Consider the following 25,958-nt stretch of genomic DNA (forward strand, 5'->3'; position numbering starts at 1 on the left):
ATAAAGAGCTCAGTCACTATTGTTCAGGTAGAATAAACTGGACCACTAAGCGAGGGTTTTCTGACTGTTTTGTTTAAATTAAATGTTTGGGGTTTGTGTGTGTCATTTGGAAAGAGAAATGGATGTAGACTACTGACCAACACATCTTTGCAAATACCTTTTGTTGCACCAGTCACCACATCACAAATTACTTTTCAGTTGAGTCCAGTTAAGGGTGAGAAAGGGGTTGTGGAAGGCACTACAAGTACAAATGAGGGGGTTCTTTTAGCATAGAAGGCTGGGATTTCTTTAAAATTTCTTAAGCAGTAACCTGGTTTTTCTTTTTTTTTTCCAGCATTAAAGCTGGACGTCTCCTTTCGCACATTCCGTATCAGCTTTACACCAAGCAGTCAAGTGTTCAGAAGGGTCTCAACTTTAACAGCGTACGAAAACCTGAAGATGCTGTGCCAGGTCCAAGCAATATAGCTAAAGATCTCAACAGGGTGTAAGTGTTTCTGATTTTGTAAGGCAGGTGCTCATCATTCACCCATAATGAGTTTGCATTTGTAAATAGCATTTTTAAAGCTCATTTCAGCTTTGTAAGAGGCATTTCTGCTTTGTAAGCTCTGAGGTGCTGAAATTTAAAAGTAAGGTATAGCTCTATAAATAGTTGAGGAAAGAACTCAGTTACCTTGACTCCAAGGCTTATCTCTAGTCTTTGGACCACAGTTTGTTTGATAATATGACCTAGGAGTCCTAGGATGTAATATATCTGTATGGAAGCAACAGGCATGTATTAGAGGGTTCTGATAGGTGAGGTGGCACTGAAAAGTGAGTCTTTATTTCAAAAATAAAAAGCTGGTGGTGACTGCTTTTGCTAAAGGTGCCTAGGAACGAATATAAATGCATACTAGTTGTTAATCTCTTTCTTTAGCCTCTTAAAAAAAAAAAGGAAGTCATGGCATACATTATGTATGCTAACACCAAGGTTTAAGTCATGCTTGAGAGAGAAGATGGATTGAAAAATGAAATTACAATATAAAAAAGTATCCTAAGACACCCAAGACCTTGAGAGGAGACTTGAAGAGAAAGCACCAGTAAAACTTTTTAACTGGCAGAGGAATTGGAATTTGGAAAGGAACATTCCACTTAAATTCTTCTAGATTTTTTTTAAATAAGAAGGTTTCTGCATCTTTTTCAGAAATACATGTTTGTTTTTTATAGGCAAGAATAATAACATTATAGAATTTTTTAGGTTGGAAAAGATACCTGGATGTCATCTGGTTCAACACTACTACTCAAGCAGGGCCAAGGATACTGTGCAAGATACTATACTTTGTGATTTGTACTGGTGATCTGAGTTCTTCCACAGTCTGCTGATTTTTTTACAATCCTGTCATGCATAATGCTGAGGATACTTCAACACATGAGTAGGATTTGTCTACACTTAGGAAAATAAAACCCATCTCAAAAAATTAATATCTTAAGCAGTATTTCATACCCATATTTTAAACAATCTCTTACTATTGCATTGTTAAAGATTTTTTAAATGAGAAAAATATTCAGACTTCCCAAAATGTCAATGTAGTCTGAAAAACATGACTTTAAAAGCCTGCCTATCTACTAAATATGTGCCACTTAATATACCATTTTCAACCACACAACTCTTCAAAAATACTATCTTTACTGCAATTTATATTTGGATAATCTTAATCAAATTGTTTTCATGTTTAATTGAGTTTCTGGTTTCAGTAGTGTACTGAATAGGTATCTTTTCCCACTTTTTTTTTTTTTTGTTTACTTAAATTGCTAGCTTTAGGAGCTGGGAGTGATGGTTGTGTTTGTTGGGTTTTTTCCCAGCAGATCAAGAGTGTACAGAACTCTTGATGATTTTGGTTTTCATTTCCAGAGTTAATTTTTTTGAATGGAAGCTTTGTCTTTGTGCTAGTGTGCTTGTGGCAGAATACTTTGGTTTATATGCTTAAAAGCTGAAAATTAGTTTGTTTGTGGTTTTTATCAAAGCTAAGTGATTTCTAGAGCTTGAACAGATACTTTCATTATGAGAAAATATTGGAGTTTGTTCCAATATTGCCGGATGAAACGTGCCTGGGCTCGTCTGGCCTTGCTGCTGGACCAAAGGCGGCAGCTGCAGTGGTCTCACCCCAAAGGCACCCCTGGCTAGCTGGGTATTGCAGCTGGCACTTGTGACCAGTCCAGGCAAGCAGGAACTCAGTTTTACCTCTGGTGGAAAGGCTTTAGGCAATGGTGAAGGAAAAAGGAGACGGATCCTGCTGGAGGGTTTGATCCAGAGCTTTATTCCAGGCACACAGACCTGTGGATGTTGCAACAGCTCCAGCTGAACGAAGAACTGCGTGGTAGCAGTGTCTTTTAAGCCCGGGGAGAGGGGGAGGGAAGGGGTAGGTGTGTCACCAACCAGGTGGGAGGGGGGAAGTCTCAGGGGACAAGTGACACCTGGATAGCCCAATGTTGCCAGGGCTGAGAAGCATCTTTTGAACTTTTGCCAATCAGACGATGCCCTTGCTGGCATGTCCAGATTGACAGACAGCTCTCAGCAGGAGGCAAGGGGAGGGGAAGGGAGAAAGTATTGGCACACCTGGGAAAGGAACTGGGATAGTTGAAACAGGGCATTACACCACACTGCAACAAGAAAATAAAATGGATCTAACATTAATGTAAAATAATTTCCTAAAAAATATTTCTTTGTGTATACTTTCTCATTTCTTTTTGTTTGTTTATTACTAGTTAAGGAAAATCACATCTCTTGATAAAGGGACAGCTCCTTCTGATGGTTTGTTTATGCCTTCAACATTCATGCTGTGTGTGGCAGTACAGTTCTGTTAACAAACAAATAATTACTGTAATTCAGTGGGAGACTGCCTGCCAGATTAAAGGCCTTGGTAATAGCTTTTCTAATGTGAGCATGGTCACTCCCATGTAAACTCTTAGTTAAGATATTACATGAAATCTGTAAAATCTTTGGTATGGTGTTATATTTTGTGCTGTTGAGAGGATGTGGCTCAGAATTTGAGATAATTGCCTTGGGAATGTAACTGAAGTATAAATTTAGACCAGTTAATAAGAAAAAGCTTGAAATTACATGTAAATGTGCCTTTATTTATAAAATATATGGTATTTAATTATTATATCTGTTTCAGAAATCATATTAAAAAGTATGAAATGGAAAATGAAATCATACCCAATGGAATAAACAGCTGGAATGAGGAAGAGGAAGAAGAAAATGACGATTTTGGATTTACAGAGCTGGAGGAGATTCTTCCCATACGGAAACAAAACGGGCTTCAGTCTCATAAAGACAGCACTGCCCTTTTCAATGGACACACACACACTTCTACCAGTGCCTTAAAGACACAGGATTGCTTGGTGCCCTCCGGCAACGGCGTTGCAGGCAGGTTGTCTCCAGGCCCTGTGCAGGAGGACCGGAAGACTGACAAAGGCATGGTTGACTTTAGAGACTGCACAATGCAGCAGTTGCAGCAAAGCAACAAAAATACAGACTTTTCATGGAGTCCACACAGGACTATGAGTAACTCATCCTCATCTTCATTTTTGCACAGTAATGCTAAAATAAATGGTGCTCACCACTCAACTGTTCAGGGGCCTTCAAGCACAAAAAGCACTTCTGGACCTGCTCCTAGCAAGGCAGCTTCCTTACCTGTGTCCAAACCTTCAGATTGTAGTTTTATTTCTGATTTTTATTCACGTTCAAGACTGCATCATATATCAACATGGAAGTGTGAATTGACAGAGTTTGTCAACAGCCTGCAGAGAAAAAACAGCGGTGTCTTTCCAGGAAGGGAAAAAATTAAAAAATGGAAAACAGGCAGGTCTGCACTTAAAACTGACACAGGTAGATACTTGTTTAAGAAGGTTTATGTTAAGAAGATGCCTTATGTCTTCGTACATTAAATGTTCAAATAAGACTATGTAGTTTAGTATTGAGTATTCATATTATAGTCAGACTATCTGGAAAAACTTGATGACTTTGGTGCAGTGAACACTAATGGATGCAAGTGCTTTTGGCTTTGTTGGGTTTTTTAAACTTAAAATGTTACTTAATGTGATACTCTGGTCTATATTCAATTCTTCCTTGTAGAAATAGTATTTCTGATTTTACCAAGATATATGGATTCATAAGGGAGAAAAATACTATGTATATCTAATACACAAATCTGTAGTTGCTTTGTGAAAATCTGCAGGGGGGAAAAAAAGAGAAGAAAAAATCCTTACTGTTCAGCGTGAGCATTTAAAAGATGAGTAACATTTGGACGTGAGTTAAAATCTAAATTTTTTTTTGTTAGTTAGAGTTTTATATAGCTCTGTGTCTGTTAAAGTGGGTAGTAGTGTCATAAGAGACTTTTAAACCTGGCGTGAAGAGAAGTATTTAATGTCATTGCATCAAGGGCCAAAGTGAAAAAATATAGAATTCATTAGAGTCAAAATGTTACAGATCAAATATTTTGCATCTTTAGAATCTCTTGTTTACACTCTTCTTAAATTAAAAGGTTAGCTCTGTACCTTTAAAGAGATTCTGAGTCCTGTGCTGTAAAATTATTTACTTGTAATCATATGAAAATATGCTTGAAATAGAACAAATTGCCACATCAAAAAAATTGTTAGATAATAAATTTACTGATTCTGTCTTCGTGTTAGGACACCCCACTTACCAAACATGTTAGCTTATGAACTACTTAATGTGTATTTTTTAAATCAAAATGTGATATAAGCTAATATATTTATATTTTCACTTTGATTTGGCCTAGAGTATTCAAATAGTTAATGCCTGTGATTCAGTTGACAAGTAGCAGCTCCTTAACTTGATCGCTTGATTTGTAAATATACCCATTATAAGACAGTCCTTACTTTTCAAATGAGTTCAAAATGTAAATTATTAAAATCAAGAGGCTATTTTTCTGATTATTCAGTTAATTAACTCAGATGTTAAGTGGAACAGTTCACTTGATGTATTGAAGTGTTTTTTCACTGTTACACTTTATGCATTGTTCAAGTTAATTTTTTTTTGTTAGATATTGCCACCTTTGGTAGGTCAGCAACACAGACATGCAGACTTGAACTTGCAGAAAGCATTTCCAGTGTTTTAGGCATGGATGATTTTCAGTGAGGAAGTTACCTGCTCATCTTCGCTGAATGTTTGCATGCGTCCAAGTACAGCAGTGACAAAATCCACTTGCATGGGACTTTCAAAACTAATTGTGGTGTGTTTCATGAAGAATAATGGTAGCTCATAGTGCAGCTAAACTTACATTTTTATCTTTTGAAGCAGTCTTCTGATTGATGAACAAAAAGGAGTACAATTCTCTTCTGATTCGGTGTTAACGTAGCAAAGTAAGATCCAGTGCCAACAACATGCATTAATCTCCTTGGATTCGGGAACCTTATTAGGGTAAAAGGTGTTAATTATAAGAAAATAAAAAACAGAAACTCTTTAAGTTAATTCATTGTTTAGGCTGTTTGTCTACTGCTTATGTTTACCTTTCTCGGAGTAAATACCTTCTTGGTGAGAGGAAACAAAAATATTTATGGTTTAGAGGTGGTAAAAACTTGATAATAGACCTTGATGACTACTGTGAGTAGTACTGAAGTGTGTAAATTAGGGTTCAAGTTTTCTGTTGGTGTATCTTCATACTAGGTAATGTGTCTGTTGCGAGCTCAGCCAAGCCACAGAGCTGTATAATGCACGTGGATATGGATTGCTTCTTTGTGTCTGTGGCTATCCGAAATAGACCAGATCTCAAAGGTCAGTATTTTAAGTCTGTGTGTTACAGTTTACTCAGTTAAGCCTTTAAAAAATCAAACTTGCACAATTATAAAATTAATTTGGTGTATTAATCTTCTTTCTTGCATCTTCAGTAGTTAGGCCATGCAACTTTCATATTCCTGTTTATTTTCTCACAATCCAAAAGCAAGTGGAAGAGAGAACTGGAATTCTCCTTGCTATCTCCTTTCAGTATCTAAAGTAAGAAGAGAGAAGTTAAATCTGTAGTAACTATTCTCTGCGACATTGTACATAAACTTACTCAGATTTTAATCTACCATATTAGAAATTGGAAATCAAATTTCAGTTATACTAAAAAGTGGGGTATGGGCACTGTCTATTAAAAGAAAAAGAGATAAATTAAAGAAAATAGGATAGCCTAATATTCTTCCTGAAGTAGTTTAAGCAGCTTTGTTTAACTAGAAAAGTGGAAAGGTCAAGATTGAGAATTACTTGTCTCTACCTGATGCATATTTTTCAAGAGAAGTTTGCTTCTCCTTTCCTTTCTTCTGTAAGCTATTACACATGAGATATTATAAGACCTGGAGGATTCAGGAACAATTCAGTTGGCATTTAGAAGTCTGAGTTGTGTGATCATCCTTAAGACACAGGGGAGTTAGTGGAGCGCCTTAGCAAACTTTGGTGGGTTTGTTTTCTACAAGTGTACTATTCAAAGTGGAGATTCTAGTTCTGTGCAAACACTGAACTAAAGGGGTGCACAAGTTTGAGGACTTGTTGCAGTGGAGACCATCTCACATTCCCAGCTATCACAGACCCTGGGAAAAAAAGTAAGATGCATATGTGGTTCCATTGCTCTCTTCTGTCCAAAGGCAGGAGCAGCTGTATCAAAGATTCTTCTGTTATGTTTGGTTCTTTAAAACTTGATATCCTGCCAAGTTTCAAATTCCATTACTGGAACATAAAGAATCCAGGACTTTTCTGCAAATACTTTCTCTGTTCCACAGAAGTTTGCTGGACTTTTCAGCGCATAAATTAGCTTGCTTTGGAAACACCATGGAGGTGTTGATATTGCAGAAAAGTCAAAAGTTTACTAAAACTTTTGTTCTGCACAGTTAAACTAAGTGGAACTAAGTGTTTTGGCATGTGTATATTTTTCTGATTTACTTAAGCTAATAAACATGTTGAAGTATTTAAAATCAGACCAGTGTTTGCTGTATCTTAAACTAATGAATCATTAGGTTATTGGTGACATTTCACAGCTTCCATTTATATTTGTTATTAAAAACAAACTAGTATTAGCTGTATTTTCACTTGGAAAAACTTTTCTTCTTTACATGTGACTGCAATTAAGACAGATTCATTGTCACAATTCCAAGGCCATTTCATAGCTGTTCCTTCTGCCTTGAGAGCACCCAAGCTTGAGAGAAATTACAGAAAGTAAAATAAAAATCCTTATGATCTTATCCTAATTGTGCTTTTATTAAAATGTAAGCTATTATAGGTATTGACCTATAAGTATATGCATTTTTTCTCCACAGGAAAGCCAGTAGCTGTTACTAGTAACAGAGGTACAGGGAAGGCACTGCTGCGCCCTGGTGCAAACCCCCAGCTTGAACAGCAATATTACCAGAAAAAGCTATTGAATGGCAAAGCAGGTACAGATAAGTCTGTCTGTATGTATGTTTTTAATTGTTGTTATGGAAGACTTTTTCTTTAAAATTATTCAGAAAGTGTACCATGGATAAATTTATTTCTTTCATGTGGGAGATTTCAGAAAAGAAATACCTTTGGACAACACAGTGCTCTGTGGCCTCAGTAATAGCAGGACACTGTGGCTTCTTGTTAGTTAGCTTTGCTCAGTATGGGTAAATTATTTTAGAGTAATTTTAGATTTTACTCACTTTCTTGAGGTTGAGTGTAAGATAGAATGTTAGTAGTCATTTAAAATGAAAAATAAATACAGGTTCCAGGATCACTTGTTTCTCAGAAAGTCAAGTATAGAGAAGAAGGTGTAACATAAATTTTAAAAGTCTACTACTGAGGGTTTTTTTCTGTAAAAGTAGCAACAACAGCACATGGCCAGTGAGAAACTGATTGTTTGAAGTTGGCTTTTGAGTTGCATATGTAGAATATCTGTGTACAATGAGTTAATTTGGGTGGTCCATAGAGCATTTTAGGTCTCTGGAAAGTCTGTGTAATTTTCATGAATTCTGTTTGTTCAATATTTTGTTTTTTGAAAACCAGGTTGTCTGTTGTAGTTTGAGAATTCCATACTTGCCTGCAGTAATTTAGAAATGTTACTTTTTGTGTCCTCAAGTAGTAGTGTACTAATATAAACCAAAGTTCTATTAATAGGTTTTATTATACTGCCTGAACTTTATTTAGTATGAGAAAGTGGCAACTTAAGTGTCCAGTACCAGTCTTATTTAATCATTTAGAAGCGTAGTTCTTGCCACACAGTTGGTAAAAAGTTCATATACAAGGGGTAGCTGCTATTTAAGTTTGGTTTAGACTTGGAAGTTGAGTTTCTCCTTTTCTCTTTGGTATATGCAGTTTTTACCAAATTTGTGGCACTAAGTACTGTTGTTATAAAGTTTACATCTCAGTGTTTTATTTTGATGAGACAAGATGGGGCAAGAGACAGGTTGTTCTTCCATGGTTGTTAATGAAACGTTAGTTTCATTACCGACCATGTCACTTTGGAAATTGGCAGGTTGTTGGGGGTTTTTGAAGACATTTATACAACCAAGGTATTACTGGAACTGATACCATTTCATTTGTCTTTTTTGCTGTAGTTTAAGAACACTTCAGAACTGAGGTAGAATATATGTTTGTGGAACCCACAAGCTTTTAAGAACTTTTCAGTATGCTCCAGACAGCGATAGCTGTGGTCTTTATGGAGTTGGATTTTCTGTAGTAGAGCTTGTGTATGAAGTATTTATTGGTAGTTCAGTTTATACAGTGACTTGTTAACTTTTATTAGGGCCTTGAACTGGATAAGGATGTGACTATACAACTGAGTGGTTTGGAGAATTAGATGGTTGAATTACAGTTTAGCTGATACCTAGCATGTTCTTTTGATTCACAAATTCAGTAGTATCTCTTCTGCTGTACTGATTGCTTAAGTGTACAGCAGCTTTCAACCTCATTGTATAACAAGCTCAGTTTCTTACTGTGGCAGCTTTTTTCTGGCTATCACACATTCATTTCTTTAACTTCAGCATCCAGTCTCAACTGGCTTGCATGCAGGCAGGCAGCTAGCTCTTTCTTTCTTGACACTTAGGCTGATTGTGCAGCCTGTTGTTTTGGTGAAAGGATTTTTTCCAAACACTCTTTTTATAGTCTCTGTTTCATTAGCTGCAGTTCATAATATTTTTGAGTCTCTGTTTATTTTATCTCCATGTGCAATCATTTTACCAATTAAAAAAACCCCAAACCTGTTGTTTCTGCTTGCTTTTTTCTCAGGGTTTGTCTTCTTTTGGGGTAAAGAAATTATAGTTAGTTATGGTCTTAGATGTAAAGGTGGAATTGCTGATTAGGCTTCTCAGGCATCACAGTATCTTAGAAAGTGACACGCTTCACAGCATGTGTTTAATTGTGCTGTGCCACCGGGAAGTACAGTGCAGTAGGCACAAGCATTACATGCAGAAATGCTTTTACAAAAATGTCAAAAATACAGAATAGTAAATTAGGCTGTTAAAACAGACACAATGGGGACATGTTATATAAATGAAATAGAGAGGTAGTTGGGAGGAGTTTAGAACATGAACATATTTTTACATCCATGCTTCAACATGGAAACCACTTCAATTTTTGGTGCTTCATACTTTCCAGGCTGTTCTCTGATACTGCCTTCTCCAGATCTTGCTTATTTGAAAAAAGGTTCCAAATTACAAACCAACCAAAACCACAGAAACAGAGCACCTCACCCCCTCAAAAAAAACCCCAACAAAAATACAACCAAAAAAAAAAAACCCCAAACACAAACCCCAAAGGCTTGTGAATCACTTTTGACCAAATACTGAATTCTGCTGCTTCATTTACTTCTTTTTTTTTTATTACTTCTTTAGTGATACTGATTCCTGACTTTGATCTGCATTGCTAGACAAAATCTAGTGTCAACAGAATCTTCAGTCTTTTATGAAATACTTTCTTTTTCTTGTATTAATTCATCTAAAAATGCATAACTTTAAAATTTAAAAACTTGATACCATTCTCACCCTAAATCCCCAAATTGGAGATAGGCTTTCTAGATAGTAGAAATTGCTTCTCTACATACATGCCATCTTTAACATTCATGTTCTAAAAATAAAAGATTAACATATGTTAATCAGGATTCATAATTTGGGGTCTCTTCCATGGCCAGGATGCCCAAGATGTGAATGTTTTCTAGACTTCCTTTCCCTCAACCCTAGAATCTCCCTTTTCATTCTAAAGAGCAGCAGATTTTAACCATCATATTAGTCACAGATTTATTCTCAGCGATTTCTTTTTCACAGACTTGGGTCCTGGCCTCTGATTTCTCCATCCGTTGCTCCACATTCACCATGTGCCTGTCTAGTTTCCCAGCTTTTGAGGAGAGGTTCTCTACCTTGCCTTCCATTGAGGACAATGTGTTCTGCATTGCCCTGAATTTCACATGAAGTGACTCCATCAGCTCATGGGGGGATCTGCTCTGCTGCGATGTGGAAAAAGTCGACGAATCCAGTGAAGATAGACAAGATGACAGCATCATCTCAGGCCAGGGCACAGGAAGGCATGGACTAAAGAAGTTGTTCTTGTCATTCTTATCTTTATTTGGGGCATAATTTTGCTCTAATTTTCAATTGCAGACATCTTAGGTAACTTACAGAGCTCATCACAAACTAAAATGTTTAAGAAATTAAAAAGTGCACAAATTTAGCAGAAATTCTGAATAAAAGCAGTTTTCCACATGAGTTAGGCTCTACCCCTGGTATCTCCACTCACTCATTACACCACTTTCTCTGGTTTGATAGCTACTCATATGTGCACATAGCACCAGGTTTCCTTTCAGTTGGATTGTTGGTGTGCAAGTTGTTAGTACTGTGGAATATAATTAGGCATTGTGGCACTCTATATTCATTGTGGGACTATAATAAAATCCCATTTATTATATTACAAAGGTGTTTGGTATTAAACGGACTACAGTAATGAAAAAGAGCTGCGTAGTGGATTTCATTTTAAATAAATAGAAGCATTTTATCTATATGATACCTTGTTGTTTTGAATCTGATGGGAGTTTGGGCAGGCATAGTAGTTTTTGCATATAGTGATTTTTTTCAGGCTGTTTCATATTTAGAGTATAGCATATATTTCAAGGTTTGCATACTACGAAAACCCAAATAGAACTAGAAATCTTTTACTTGTTTCCATTATTCAGTGTCATGGAATTCTGTCTAGTACCTAGTACCCAGTGGGCCTGGAGGATCCTTTAAAATTTATGTAAGAATATGTAGTAAAGTTTTATAGAATGAGGGAAGGTCTGTCTCATTTTAAGTCTGAGGTTGCAGTACTTGTAATTGTAGCATTTTGATCCAAGATAGGTTTGTGGTGGTATTTGAAAGAAATTGACACATCCTAATAAGAGAATAATTAATAAGTAAAAGCAGAAGTTATTTCAGTTAATATCCCCATAAGAGTGTTAAAGAAAATAGAAGTTTCGAGCTAGTGTTTTTTATTTCAACTAATTATCATTCTGGTTGTCACTTCTTAAAAATCACTTTCTGGTATCTAGACTATTAGAAAAATAGTTTCAAGTATGATATGAAGTGGATTTATATTCTATATGAAATCTCAGTGTTTTGATATCAGGGGTGCATTTTGTAAAAAGCAACATTGCTAAGTGTCTTCTTGTTTAGTTGAGCAGTTGTTAAATAAATTTTAGTGTCTTGTATTTGTTGGCAGGATGTGGTTCTAACATTTAGCCAAGTGTATTTGATCATTTTTATGGTCAGTAAAGCTAAGATCATTCTTATTTTACAGTATGGTATATGTAGTCACCAATGAGCTGCTGTCTAGTGATTTTGGGGGAAACACCATTTTTCTATTAATATTGTTCTCACTGGTATATACAGACCTATCCAGAGAGACAATACTGGGGAAGGGGTCTGGATTTTTTTCTGGACCACAATATGAATCAATATTACTAAGAACGTATTTGTCAAAAGATAACAGCATAGAAACTGTATAAAATAAAATCCATAAGTTTTATTTTATTGGCATTCATTCTGTTGAACTCTTAGGAAGAATAACGTGGACAATTTGCTTTTTTAAGCAGAAATTAGAGTACCTGATCAGTTGGACTCATCAGTCTGGGAGCGTACGGATTCCACACATGTGAACGGAGCTGACTCCGATCTCACTGTCCTGTCCATGGCTGAAATAGCTTCTTGTAGTTATGAAGCCAGGTAGGTGAAAGTTACCCAGTAGTCTGCTTGAAAATCACATACAGATAGGCATAAGATGTCCAAAAATAGGGGTTATTAGTGTCTTTAAATTTATCTAGAGAAAAAGTTTCTGTTCAAAAGTTGGAATTATATAGGTTGTTAATATTTAACAGAAACTCTTCCCTTTGGATGCTGCTGCTTGGTAGGTGCTGCTCAGTAGCTCTCAACCCAACCTATGTGTAAGTTGAAATAAAGCCTGTGAAGAAAAACCTTGTGCCTTTCACTGTGATACTCCTGAATTCATGTTATCATCATGTCTTTGTATCAAAGTTGCAGTATTTTGTAGAATTTATGATACATTCTGAAGGTTTTATTTCAAACCAAAAGTGTGACTATTAAAACCATTTTTGGAAAGACTTGCTGACCATCTCCAATGACCTAACTTACAAAGGTTTAGAATATGAAACAACTTTTATAAATACAAGCACAGTGTCCAAAATGCAGGGGGTTTTCCTTGATGGAAATAATACTCCAGAAATTATTTCTTGGTTGGAAGCTTTCTTGGGCTTGCTGGGATAGACAGGCTTCTATTTGTATCTCAGACTTTGTTAGCAGGAGCCTAATTATGTAGGCTTGCACCTTGAAATATAAGAACTCTCTGCCTTAGTCACTGTCCTATATGTGTGGTTTTAATTGGAAGCAGAAGATAGCAAGTGTGCTTTCTGGAATCTTTATCTTTAGCAGTTTCTTAAAGGCAAATTTCTCATGCTCCATGGCTTAACAACAATACACAGCTAATTCAAATACTCTAATTGCAGTTATTTTTTTAACCTATTAAATTTCTACCTGTTGACTGAGTTCTTATTCCCATTTTTGTGGGGAAAGACAAATAATTAAATTGAAAGTATTCCCAGTTAATTTGTGGAAAAGTTTGCACTGTGTTTACTTGGGATTTATTTTATTATTTAATTTTAGGCAAGTTGGCATAAAGAATGGAATGTTTTTTGGCCAAGCAAAAAAGTTGTGTCCAAATCTTCAAGCAGTTTCATATGATTTTGATGCATACAAAGAAGTTGCACGGACAGTATATGAAATACTAGCAAGGTAATGTTTGCATGATCTTCATGGTAAGGTTATCAAGCATGTTTTGTTTGCCACTACTGAATGCTATTATTAATTTTGTATTTTCATCTCCCCCTCTTCAGCTTCAGTGAAGCTATTCCTGTTTGAGGTCTTCCTTTGTAGTATTTTTGTTACTTTGAGCACCATGCTTCTGAGCATTCTTTTATCCTGAAGCCACATGCTATAAACAATCAACATCTGACTTCCAGATGAGTCACTGTAATTTTTTTTACTGATTCACATAGTGAGAAGCAGATCCCTGCTTAGGAGGGAGATCCTTCCAAGAGATGTTTTTTGAGTAATTGAAGAATGGATTATTAGAGTAACATCTATTAGAAACTGCTTTCTGGTTTAAAATGCACTTGAAATAAAACTGGAAATTTGTTATTGTCAATGAAAAGCAAATATTCCACTCCCTCTCCAGCTGTTCCTTTAAAATCAGGATGCATGTTGAAATTAGTCTTACATTAGTAATATTACTGTAATTTGCTGTTTTAGCATTTTTAATATCTAAGTGATGTGTGATACAAAATAGGCAGGGAAGTGCCACCACAAAAGGAAGACTTTATTTGCTACATATTTGTTTTAACAGATGGTGAGCTGTTGCTGGTGTTTCACCTGCTTTACTTTGTGTTGATAGCTATACCCATAACATCGAAGCAGTCAGTTGTGATGAAGCACTAGTAGATATCACTGAAATCCTCACAGAGACCAGACTGACTCCTGATGAATTTGCAAACGCTATCCGCACTGAAATCAAAGACCAAACTAAATGCACAGCTTCTGTTGGGATGGGTAAGCAACTTCATTTCTGTCTACAAGCAGTGACTGCTTTTGTTAATGTATCAAAGCTGTGTAAGTTTGCTGAAACTTCTAAGTGTTTGTGGAATATGTTACCATTTACGTTAAATTAGTGTGAATAAAAATGCAAGAAAATTTTCATAACTGCAAAGTTGTAAGCAAAAATGTATAAAATTTCCATAACAGAGATCACAGGATATTCTGATTTGGAAGGGACCAACAGGGATCATCAAATCCAACTCTTAAGTCAACAGCCCATCCAGCTGTCACTTCTTTATCTGAACACTATGCTAAAATTCCACTCTTGCATTCATTTTTATGAAGTGGTTCCAGTAAATAGAAGAAGGACACAGATTGTGTTCGTTAATGGAGATAGCAGCAAGAGTTTACAGGGTGACATGATCTTGTATAGTTCTTAGAAGATATTGAGGGCAAAGATTTGTGATTTGTAGTAGGTATTTTATATTAAATCACACATCTGAAAATACTTCCTTGATTTATTTCTTCTTGGCTTGTTCCTTTCTCCTTTCTTTTTGTTCCTTATTAATACTAGAGTTGAGTGTCTGTACATACTTGTACTGAGTGTATATAAGTGTGTGAAATCCACTTGTGAGACAAGCTGAAATTCATGACTCCAAGGAGAATTCTTCCCTTATTAACTTTGCAATTGCAGTTAGCACTACATTTTCCATGCTGTTACAGTAAATAAGTGCTGGCTGGTAATTTGAACGTAGACAAATATATATGCACAGATTTCATTAAATTCTTGGTAAAAGTTAAAGAATTTGACCGTACTTCCTGCATGTTTTTCCTTGAATATTGAACTGTGGCATTCTACTTCAGGAGAAGTTATCACAGACATGCTTTAATTTGTTGTTTTTACAGGTTCCAATATTCTGCTGGCCAGAATGGCAACTCGAAAAGCAAAACCAGATGGACAGTATCACTTAAAACCTGAAGAAGTGGATGATTTTATCAGAGGGCAACTTGTTACCAGTCTTCCAGGTACTCCTATCTTCCAGAGGGCATTTTACCCCCTGATATTAAACCAGTTTCAGCTACAAATTTGCTTTCTAGATCAGACAGGATTAGCTGCTATTCCATGTTTATGATCCAAAATGTGATAGACAGTAAAGGCCTATGGCATCCACCTGTATGAAAACAGGTTTTATTATATTTTTTTATTGTTCCAGGAGAATACTTTAAAGGTTTGTAACATAAAGCATTTCCTGGCATATAACTGTATATTGTTACTTAGTACACACAGATAGTGTACTGTGATACAGGCATGGTGCAAGAAGTGCTGAGTAAGCCCTCATTTATGCTTTCAGTGATCAGCTGACTTCAGCCTGCATGTATAAACATATATTTAGTGTTAGATATAAAAAATAGTATCTTTGTCTGTTGAAGATTAACAAAGGAGGGAGGGGCAGTAAAAACAGGCAGCCATAGACACTGAAATATGAGAGTGGTAGAAATAGCATCCATTGACAGGTGCAGGTTTGCCAGAAATTCTCATTATGTAAACCCTTAGTGGTCAAACACTATTTACAGCACAGCTGTGCTGTAATTTCTCTTTGGCATAACTTACAGGAGATATTTTTCCTCCACAATATTACTCATATAGAACTGTGCTTTGACTTGAACATTTTAAAGTTTTCAGAATTCACTTGCATGTTCATAGTAAAAGCATTTTAGTGTTTGTGTTAGTAATACCCCCTCAACAGAGAAACAGATTATCAAGAATAGAATCTGATTACCTAAGATTTCCAATTTTTGCTGACTTTGGTAGTGTGAACTCATGGGATTAATATTTTCTGGAGGTAACAGGCCACCTCTCCAAAACCCAGAAATATACTTCAGTTTATCACACTTACATATGTGCTGTTGCCATAGATACCTACAATTTCCAGTGCTTGGTAATTCAAAGCACAAGTGAATATAGGTATGCTATCAATTCTACCTGAAATACTATTTTTTCTACCTAGGAAGCAGTGCAACAATGGTGAAAATATTTGTTGGTTTTCATTTAGATTAGATCACATGTGCATGAGGGGAAAACATATTACTCGTCGGACACTTGTTTTAGACTGGGTTGTTGGGGGGATTCAGAACCATATAATCTATAACAGGCAATTTCCAAGCAGAATTCATTCATATTTTACCCAAAAATAAACAAACATACTGTAGTGCGACATCTTAAATGAAATATGTGAAACAGATTAAAGATACACTGGTGGTGACAGCAAAAGTTTCCATTCAAATCATGTTTTATGTAGCAGAATTTATTTTATATATATTTATTTGTTAATTTGATATGACTTAATATAGGTTTAAAAATAAAAAAAAATATGTAATCAGAACCTAACTGGCTTTGCATTGTATAAGGTTAACAGAACTAATTGCTTTGTTGTTAGGAGTTGGCAGGACAATGGAATCTAAGCTGGCTTCTTTGGGAATTAAAACCTGTGGAGATCTGCAGTGTGCTTCAATGTCAAAACTACAAAAAGAATTTGGTCCAAAAACAGGACAAATGCTCTACAGATTTTGTCGTGGTTTGGATGACCGACCTGTTCGTACAGAAAAAGAAAGAAAATCTGTTTCAGCAGAAATCAACTATGGAATAAGGTTTACACAGGTAAATTAAACTTGCTTCTTTTTTGCAGTGACTTCTTTCAGCTGTAGAACAATCTTCTCATATTCTGATTATTTTCACTTACACTTTGATCTGTTAGAGCACCATCTTAGCCACAAAATAGAAATGAGGAAAATGAAGAAGTAGGAGACCAAATGATAAAATGGGAGGAGAGACTGCAAAAGTATTGGACTGAAAAGAAGCTTGCACAAAATTAGCTGGCTATTCTGCATTCGTTATACAAGTCTGGTACAGAAAAAGAGAACTGCAGTAGGTTTGTCAGCACCTAGCATTCTCTTTCATTTAAATGCTGATTATTCGAAGATGCCAGTGCCTGAAACTATCACCAGCTGCTCCTGTGCAAAATTTCTATTAGATTTTTTTGCAATTACTTTTTGTTTGCGGGGGGAGTGTTATTAACAAAATTGTATTTAAAAAGTAACTCAGCACTTGAGTATTTATAGAAATGATAGGGAAAAAAAGGAGTTTGAGAGAAGTTTGACAGTGTTGTGTAGTCCAGACCTTTGCTCAAAGCAGGGGAAGCTAATAAATCAGATCAGTTGCTCAGCACTTTATCCAGTCTGGCATCAGAAATCTCCAAGAATGAAGACTGCAAACTTCCCTGAGCAACATGTTCCACTGCTTGACTTTGCTCATGGTGAAAAAGATTTTAAGTCCTGTGCTTTTCATGTTCTAGGTTTGTGCTTAGACTTGCAATTCTGTGTTGGGGTTTCTACATACATTTTTAAAAGACTTCTTTCAACATTAGGACAGGAATCTACCATTTTGCCTAAATTAAGTGACCTACAGTGAAAACAAACCACTTGAAGTTAAATGAGACAATTGCTTGTGAGTCAGCTTGCTCTTTTCAGTTTGAACAATCTGGATTTTATTAACCCTTAAAGATTTACTTTCAGTATTTGAAAAGTAGTAATTATCTAAACAGGTTGTTTTTCCCCTTCAGCCTAAGGAAGCAGAAGCTTTCCTTCTGAGCCTCTCAGAGGAAATCCAGCGTAGACTTGAAGCTGCTGGTATGAAGGGTAAACGATTGACCCTTAAAATTATGGTCAGAAAGGCTGGAGCACCAGTAGAGCCTGCAAAGTATGGAGGTCATGGAATCTGTGATAATATTGCCAGGTAAGTACTAGGCATGAGCATACTTCAGCAGGATCTAAAATTTATAGGAAGACAAGACAGAAATTTCCAAGTGCCTGGTACTTCTTTGTCTATGTATAAAACTTGCACCAAAATAAGTAGAGTATTATTATCAAAACTCTTCTGTGTTTGGGTTGTACATTTGATTTGTACATTTGTGGTGGTTATTAGTAATACATATATGCTTATGTATTGTTGGTGTACCTTTCTCCAGGTTGCTCAGTATTGGAGATGAGGGTTCTCTTAGAATATTTGAAGAAGACATATTTATGTCCTGCACTGTGACACACATGTAGCAACATTGATTTCATTCAATAACCAGCCTCCTATTACTTTGTTACTCCAATTCTTTGTTCCTTATTGATAAACTGGATGATGTTGACTAAATATTTTTTAATCTGAATAATATTTATGTACTTGCATGCTAAAAACACAGGGATATAATCTTCAGGCATATATTCTTCAGGCATACACTTCTTTATCAAAGCAGTTGTTCTTCAGTACAGGATGATCCTGGCTTTTGAAAGACTAGAGGTCTTTCTACTTTTCCTTCCACCAATCTCAGGTGGTTGTAACAGACTAATCCCTCCTGAACTGGAGGGTTATTTGGTGGGTGTTGCTGGTAACAGAAGAGGTGGTGGAGTTCACAGATCACAGAATATGCTGAGTTGGAAGGGACCTTCGGGGATCATCAATTCCGGGTGCTGGCCCTGCATAGCACCACCCACATGCCCAGGAGTTCTTTCAGGGGGTTAGAGTTCAGTAGTAGACTTGCATGCATAGAGCCTGTCATGCTTGTGATCTTGTTACACAGAATTCAGCTGTAATAAAAGCTGAAACAACAAAATTCATCTTTAACTGTAAGAAGCTCATCACTTTCTAGAATTGGTATATATACCAAGAAGAAAATCCCTCAGTCTATACTTTTGTCTTCTGGCTATCCTGAATTCTTTGACCTGAAGATTTATTCTTAACAGCCTAAGAACATATTTTAGTATTGAGTGTGCATTGAGATAGAGCCATATTCCTCCCATATTTTAACTATTGCCAGAGTGCTTTTTCGTGAACATATCAGTGCTTTGGGCCCCTTTTCTGTGGTCAGGCATCCTAATGTACACATGCCCTGAAATTTCCTTAATTCATGAAGTCTTCAGTAAGGTCGGGGGGCACCCAAGAATGGAAAATTGTTCACACGTTGCTGAAGCAGTTCAGATGCCAGGATTTTGTTTGGTGGTGTGGCTTCTAGCTTTCCAGTGACCTTGTCAACCCCAGTCAATCCAGGTTATGCTGTAGATGGTGTATTTCTGTCTTTGTTAGAGCATTTCTGTTCAGCCCAGTTAAAAGCTTCTTAGCAGTGGAAGGGTAAACTCCAAAAGTTGAATCCAAGCAAATGGATTAGAATCTCAGTGTGGTGTTCCCCCAAGTGACCAGTTTCTCTCTTCAGTTTAAGATTTTCTCTGTAGCTATAGCTCACAACTCATTTCTTGCTCCTTTACCTCACAGCTGAATGGCTTGCTATGCTTTCTTATCCTACAGGTCAAGATCCCCTAGGATGATAACCATAGTACTGCAAAGGATTCAGACTTGCAGACACACTTAAAATCAAACTCAGCTTTTGAGATTAAATGGTATTTTTACTGCATCTCTGAAACCCAGTCATGATCGTTCAGCACAGACCTTTTTAAAATATTTTTCTGAAATGTTGTGTACCTTTAGTGACATTGATCTCCTTTTTCTTAAGAATACTAACATGTAAAGCTTAAGGAGATCTTCATATTGTTCACAGTCTGAGCACTTGGCTGTTCGTGGTGGTTTCTGACAGATTCAAAAGCAGAGTAACACCATCCAAGTGTTTAGTAAGTTGTCAGGATGGCACTCTGTCAAAACACCAAACTTCATTTTCATTTTCATTTCACCCACTCTATCAGAGCTAAAACTGTGTCAGTTTTTTCAGTCAGCAAGAAGACTTCACATCAATCACATGCATCTGATGAGCCACTTGGAATTTTGTCAAAGGTTAGGCCATTGGAGAATCCAGAGCTATCCAAGCACTGCTGCTGCCCTGCCATACTCTCAAGTGGTAATCTGTAAAACTCACAGCCAGATTGTTTTGTGAGTCTTGTTGCAAAAAATTGCCCATAGTTTAAGATAATTTGGAATGTTTTTTAAGCTTAATTGCCATTAATTTGAATTCCTTGTTGCTTATAATCCACATGCCTACATCTGCTTCCCCTCTGAGTTCCTTTTGAAACTCTTGCTGTAGACAATTGACAACTGAAATAATACTGAGCAAACTCTCTGTGAACCAAGCTTGAGTGGCTTGAGTGAAAGGCAAAAATGCAGGAGTGTGTTTTTGTGCAAACTGTAATCTTCTTGTGAATCTTTTTGTCTGGCTTCAATAGGTTACGTGTGTGTGTGTGTGTGTATATATATATATATGTGTGTGTGTGTGTGTGTGGTGTGTGTGCACTGAGAATGTTCAGTTAATAACTATTCTGCTTTTCTTTTTCTGTAGATCCTGCTTCGTTTTAACTACCTTTAAAAAGAAACCACTGAACAAATAAAAAGTGTTCAGTTTCTAAATGCCAAGAAATTATAATCTGTCTTTCTTTCAGGTCCTCTCTGGAACAAATATAGAATTTTTGTCTTCAGGATTTGTGAAATAATTTCCTTTTTAACCACACTTGTTTATTCTTTTTAGGACTGTGACTCTAGACCATGCAACAGACAGTGCAAAAGTAATTGGGAAGGAAACTCTGAACATGTTTCACACAATGAAACTGAACATATCCGACATGCGAGGGGTGAGTGAGTTAATGGGAAAACTGAAATTCATTCTCTTTATCAACCTATTTCTGTCTTTTGTGGATTTTCAGTTCCCCATGGTAGATGATAACCAAACTGATTCAAAAGTGTAGGTAATACAAAGCTTATGCATATTAGTGTATGCAATTGTATTATGTTTCATAACCTTTGAAAAACATGGTTACAAATGTAATAAATGTAAAAAAAATTTTTTTTTTGTGGTATAAATTAATGCACAACTTAAAACATCCTGAGATGATGAAGTAAGACTGTATCTTCTACAGTTCTATCAGCATGTGTAAGTTTTATTTTGTCTTAGAATTTTCTGTAAACTTTTGCCATACATTAATTGTTTAACTAATATAAACTAATACATAACTGTTTGTAATGCCAATCGAAGATAGAGATAAAAGGAGCTTTTGTTCTAGACTGCAAGTCTTAGAGCAAGAAAAGTTACCAGCCCATGTTTTTGGCCTTTGTTTGAAGGTGGTTTTCTGGCTCTTTTGATTCATGGCTCATTTTAGAACTCCTGCTCATCTCCGTGGTTTTGTCATAGCAGTGTGACCCCACGATGCTGCTATTTTGACATCAGCCATTTGTTACAATAGAACACAGAAGATTTCTAAAACAAATCTGCATTAATCCATCATGTGGCTATAGAAGTAGGCTTTTGATTCACAATGTTGCCTTGCAAAGTCAGCTCCCTGGCTTGGAGTTGAGGAAATATTTAATTTAAATGTCATATCCCATTACTGCAACTAAGAAAGTGTTTATAAACAAAATCTTTACTATGTAATTATAGAAGCAAACCTGGTGGAAATACATACAGTAGCTCCTTCATGCTTTTTGAGTTCCATATACAACTTTTTCTAAGTGTCAGGTTTTCTTCTTTAAAATTATGGAGGATTGACAATAAACTCATACACTGCACCAGTGCATTCTTATTAGTCATGTTTTGAACCACTACTGATTTGGTATTTGAAAGTTAAATGAAAATCTAGGATGTCTTGAAAAATTAGGAACACCTCATCTAAAAAATACTACTTCTACCAAAGTACTTTCATCCATTGAGACTTTGCAAAAACAGTGTTTACAAGTGAAACAAAAGGATTTTTCTCATTTGTAGACTGAAGTGATGCATTTAGCATAGATTGTCCTTGGAGAAAAGCATTGCTGTCTAGCCAGATTTAATACTAACCACATTCTTGTCGGTATTTCTGTATTTGTTAATGTCTAAGAAATTTCATAAAAAACACATTGCTTCATGATCCTGTTGACAGCACTTTTTTATATCAGAAAAGTTAAGATGGTAGTAGCTTTGTAATTTCTTAGTTGTTGGATTATGGTGGGTAATCCTGGGATTTGTTTGGGATGTTTTTCGCGGTTGTTTATATGTATTTCAATATATTTTTATTTGTCCTCCCCCCCACCCCCCATCCAAAACAGGCAGTAAATTCCAAAGAGAGGAATTTTATTATGATATAATTACATATTTTAAAATTAATTTTCTTTATTTCAAACTTCATTAAATGAATGCATTTATGTTTTGGATTTAGGTTGGAATTCAGGTACAGCAGCTAGTTCCCATCAGTAAAACAACTTCAGCTCTCTCAACAGTACAATCTGGACATTTACCTGGTGGATCACATTCAGTTATTGATCTTTTTCATGTTCAGAAAGCAAAAAAGCACTCAGAAGAAGAACCTAAGGAAGGTCAGTAAGCTTTGTACTTGGCATGTGTGATAGTGATCAGTTCTGAAGGACCCTCACATAGATCATGTTTTGGAATACTTATTCAATATTATACCAGTGTAAATTATGCAACATAAAATTTCTGAGGGTGGGGTTTGCTGCTGCAAATGAAAATGCTACTAATAAAATTTTGTATAGGCTTAGTCCAATTAGGGTTTTTTTTTGTTAAGTTTTTTAGTTAATAGTAATAGAGGATACTTTGAAATAAAAAGTGTTATGATGGTGCTATATATTGTGTAAACTCTTCAAATAATGCTAGAAAATACCTTTTACTGTGTCTTGAATCTTCAGAGTATTTTTAACTATTAGATGATCACTCTGTATTTTGTTTCCATATGTACAGTATTTGTGGCTGCTATGGACCTTGAAATATCTTCTAATTCAAGAACTTGCACTTTCCTTCCATCTCGTGGTACCAATGTCACACCTGGTCTCAATTCTAATGCCAACAACACTGAGTCTGCTGTCAAGTGGAATGGTGTGCATTCTCCTATCAGTGTAAAATCCAGGCTCAATTTGAGTATTGAGGTTCCATCTGCTTCCCAGGTAAACCTGAGAATATGAAACATCTGCAGGATAGTGTAATAACTCAGGATTGTCTGTCTTATTTGGACAGACCTAAAAGGAGCTCTTTTTAAATAAAAAGAGTTCTAGTAAAGTATAGTGCACAGTAAGTAACTCTTACTGATGCAAAACTATTTTGCCTTAATAAATAATCATGAAGTTAGGATGCACACTTAACATTTGTGCAGGATACCACTATATAAATGAGAGGACAACAATCTTTATTTAAGTAGAATATTTCTGTGGGATTTGGGGATTTTTTTTGGGTGTGTTCTAACAGAGGGACAGCCTTCATTATTTCTTCCCCACATGCTGTTCAACTAGACTCTGTTAGGAGGGTCTGCTATGAAACAGCTGCACAGACTTCTGCAGGTATTTTAGATACAAGCAGACTTACTTGCTTTTCTGTAAAAATCTGTCATTTAAATGTCTGTCATTTAAATCTGTAAAAGCATTTCTGTAGTTTTTTAACAGCTTTCTCAAATATTTACCCACTTTAAGAAGCAAATTATGCTTTTGGCAGGAAATGTGTTCCTATAATGCAATATCCAAGCCAGCTCAGGATCTAAAAGTAACTTGACTGAACAAATGAGAAGCTCTGTACATTCAGATGCTGCCATAGGAGGAATATGTATAGGCAAGTGAAAAATGCACTAGCTGTTCAGCAAAGTTCCTACTTTGGTGGCCTTATGGCACAATATCTTTATTTCTGCTTTTAACCATATTATAATATGGAATGTAATAAAAAATTCAGGGCTGGGAAGGAGTGGTAAGAGTTAGTGCTACACTGCTGTTTGTATACTGTACTAGGAAAGTAACAGCAATCCTGGGGATTTTACACCCAGGATTCCCAGGAAGTTGTTATAGAGTTACATATGCAGCAAATTTGGAATGAGTGAATACAAACAGAGCATGGAAGAGTAACTGAAGTGATTAACAATACAGACAGCTTTCATTAAAACCTCTCAGTTACCAAGCCATGTGGATTTTCATAGATATTTGTGGTTTTTCTCTGTAAATCCATAATTTCCAAATTTTCTTCTTAAAGGTGAAAGATAAACTGTTCTAACACAACTATGAAGTCTTACTCAGCAGAACTTAAAGGCAAACGTTTGCATTTCTCTACATAGTTTTATTCAAGTTTTACTTGGGAGAATAGTGTTGGTGTAAATCTGCTTGTCAGCTGTATTCATTCAGTCACTTGTGCAGCTGCCATTGTACACAGCAGCTCCTGGACACTGAGGGGCTGGCTCAGTTGTTTCAAGTGAATAACTGATAGCAAGTAAAAGCTTATTTCATCATCCAGCTCTGGCAAGCCTGACAGTATGCAAGCATACATAATACCAGTAAAGTAAATCAGTGACATGCACCCTAGAACTGTATAAAGAAATAAATTAATTGCTTACTGTTGTGCTGGTCACCAGTTTTGTATTCATATCAACCTGTTGCCTGTATAATTTGAACTCAGAATTCAGGCTACTTTGTCATTAGGTAGCTGTAGAGGAAACCCTCCCTATGGTTTTTGGTAAGAAGACTGATCCTTGTGAAAAGATAAAACTGAGCATTCCTATTTGCTGAGCTGCTTAGTCTGAAATGATATTTTACTGCTGCAGAGTGTAACTCTCAGGTTCCTAAGGATGTTTGCATACACAGGGTAATATGTAGCAGGTTTTGTAAAATTCAGGAACTGTATAACTAATGTTCTGACTAAAATAGCTCTGTTACCTATTCCTTAGAAAAATCTAATAGCTTTTATGTCCTTGTAGCTAGATAAGTCTGTGCTAGAAGCTCTGCCACCTGATCTGCGAGAGCAAGTAGAGCAAATATGCACCATTCAGCAAGGAGAGAGTTATGGAGAGAGCAAAAAAGAGCCAATAAATGGATGCAACACTGCACTTCTGTCACAACCAGTTGGAACTGTGCTTTTACAAATACCAGAGCTCCAAGAACCAAATAGCAATATGGGAATCAATGTAATAGCCTTGCCAGCTTTCTCACAGGTAGGATGTTTGCATGGCATCAATAAACAATTAATTTGCATCTGTAGGAAGTTGGAAGCTCTTTCTTGAGACAGCATTAACTGGAACCTGTGACTTCCCACAATCAATCCTTCATGGTCCTTTAATGTCTTTTAAAAGTCTGGTTTTAAATGTATGGTAATATTTATTGAAGATTATAGTCATCAGTCTGCCTATGTTTTTGCTGTTGTTTAATGTCAAGCCCCCCCCATATATGGTCTGCTTTGCAATGCAGTCTGTAAATAGCTTTTATTCTATATTGCAGCTGAGTTACACTGAACCATAAGTTTTGAAGCAGTCCTGAAATCTGCTTAGCTAAGTCACAGGAGGCTCTGTTTAAGTGTGTGTTCTGATGGGGTAAAGCCAGCCTCTGCTAGCTTCTTCTGCAGATGTGTTTGTTTGTGTCCCATTCCTGAGAGAAGGGCAGTCATGGCTAAAGGTTGTGCATTTCTCCATAGTTTTTAAATACATAGCATGTCCAGGATGAGAAAAGAACAAAGATGTTTGTCAGAATAGGAACCTGAAAGGACAGCAGGAAATAGTAAGGATGCTTCTAATGTTAGTCTGCTCTTCAGTCCAAGAAGCTGCTGAAAAAATGTAGTTGAAAAATTAAAAAAAAAAATTAAAAATCAAAGATTGGGTTACCCAGAGAGACACTATCTTGCATTGCACCATTTAAAATGGAGCAGTGTTTTTATTTTTCTGTTTCATTGCACCTTTGCTGTTCTCAAATGAAGTAATACCACTTAATCACATTTATAGAGATTTGTTGCTGTTTCTAATGCATAATGTTGCTTAGCTGACATAAAAAAAAAAACAGAGAAAATCATGTAGAAATTCCACTAAACAGTTAATGCATAATTGCTATTTTAAAAAATGTGTAGTCTATTCTTTTACTAAAATTTCCTCACCTTGATTCAAGTTCATTGGTTCAGAAACAGTTG

The 25,958-nt window shown here is 36.1% G+C and overlaps 1 protein-coding gene across 8 annotated transcripts in view; it reads left to right on the forward strand.

The window, feature by feature from the left end:
• REV1 (REV1 DNA directed polymerase) overlaps positions 1–25,958 on the forward strand; it is a 55,483-nt gene that overhangs the window by 21,840 nt on the left and 7,685 nt on the right. For 2 of the 8 annotated variants that reach the window (XM_071430805.1, XM_071430807.1), the window contains 14 exons: positions 335–484; positions 3,156–3,868; positions 5,669–5,776; positions 7,294–7,410; positions 12,051–12,183; positions 13,138–13,266; positions 13,925–14,079; positions 14,971–15,090; positions 16,503–16,723; positions 17,685–17,857; positions 20,577–20,679; positions 22,237–22,393; positions 22,776–22,978; positions 24,763–24,996. In XM_071430805.1, the coding sequence (XP_071286906.1) occupies positions 335–484; positions 3,156–3,868; positions 5,669–5,776; positions 7,294–7,410; positions 12,051–12,183; positions 13,138–13,266; positions 13,925–14,079; positions 14,971–15,090; positions 16,503–16,723; positions 17,685–17,857; positions 20,577–20,679; positions 22,237–22,393; positions 22,776–22,978; positions 24,763–24,996 (2,716 nt within the window). Of the gene's footprint in view, positions 1–334; positions 485–3,155; positions 3,869–5,668; positions 5,777–5,797; positions 6,437–7,293; positions 7,411–10,277; positions 10,597–12,050; positions 12,184–13,137; positions 13,267–13,924; positions 14,080–14,970; positions 15,091–16,502; positions 16,724–17,684; positions 17,858–20,576; positions 20,680–22,236; positions 22,394–22,775; positions 22,979–24,762; positions 24,997–25,958 lie in introns of those variants that run through there. The other 6 variants (XM_071430806.1, XM_071430809.1, XM_071430811.1 and 3 more) reach the window with 6 other exon arrangements.

This window comes from Agelaius tricolor, unplaced genomic scaffold (genome assembly GCF_023055355.1).
Source record: "Agelaius tricolor isolate 1412-34295 unplaced genomic scaffold, bAgeTri1.0.p SCAF_7, whole genome shotgun sequence".
Classification (NCBI taxonomy): domain Eukaryota; kingdom Metazoa; phylum Chordata; class Aves; order Passeriformes; family Icteridae; genus Agelaius; species Agelaius tricolor.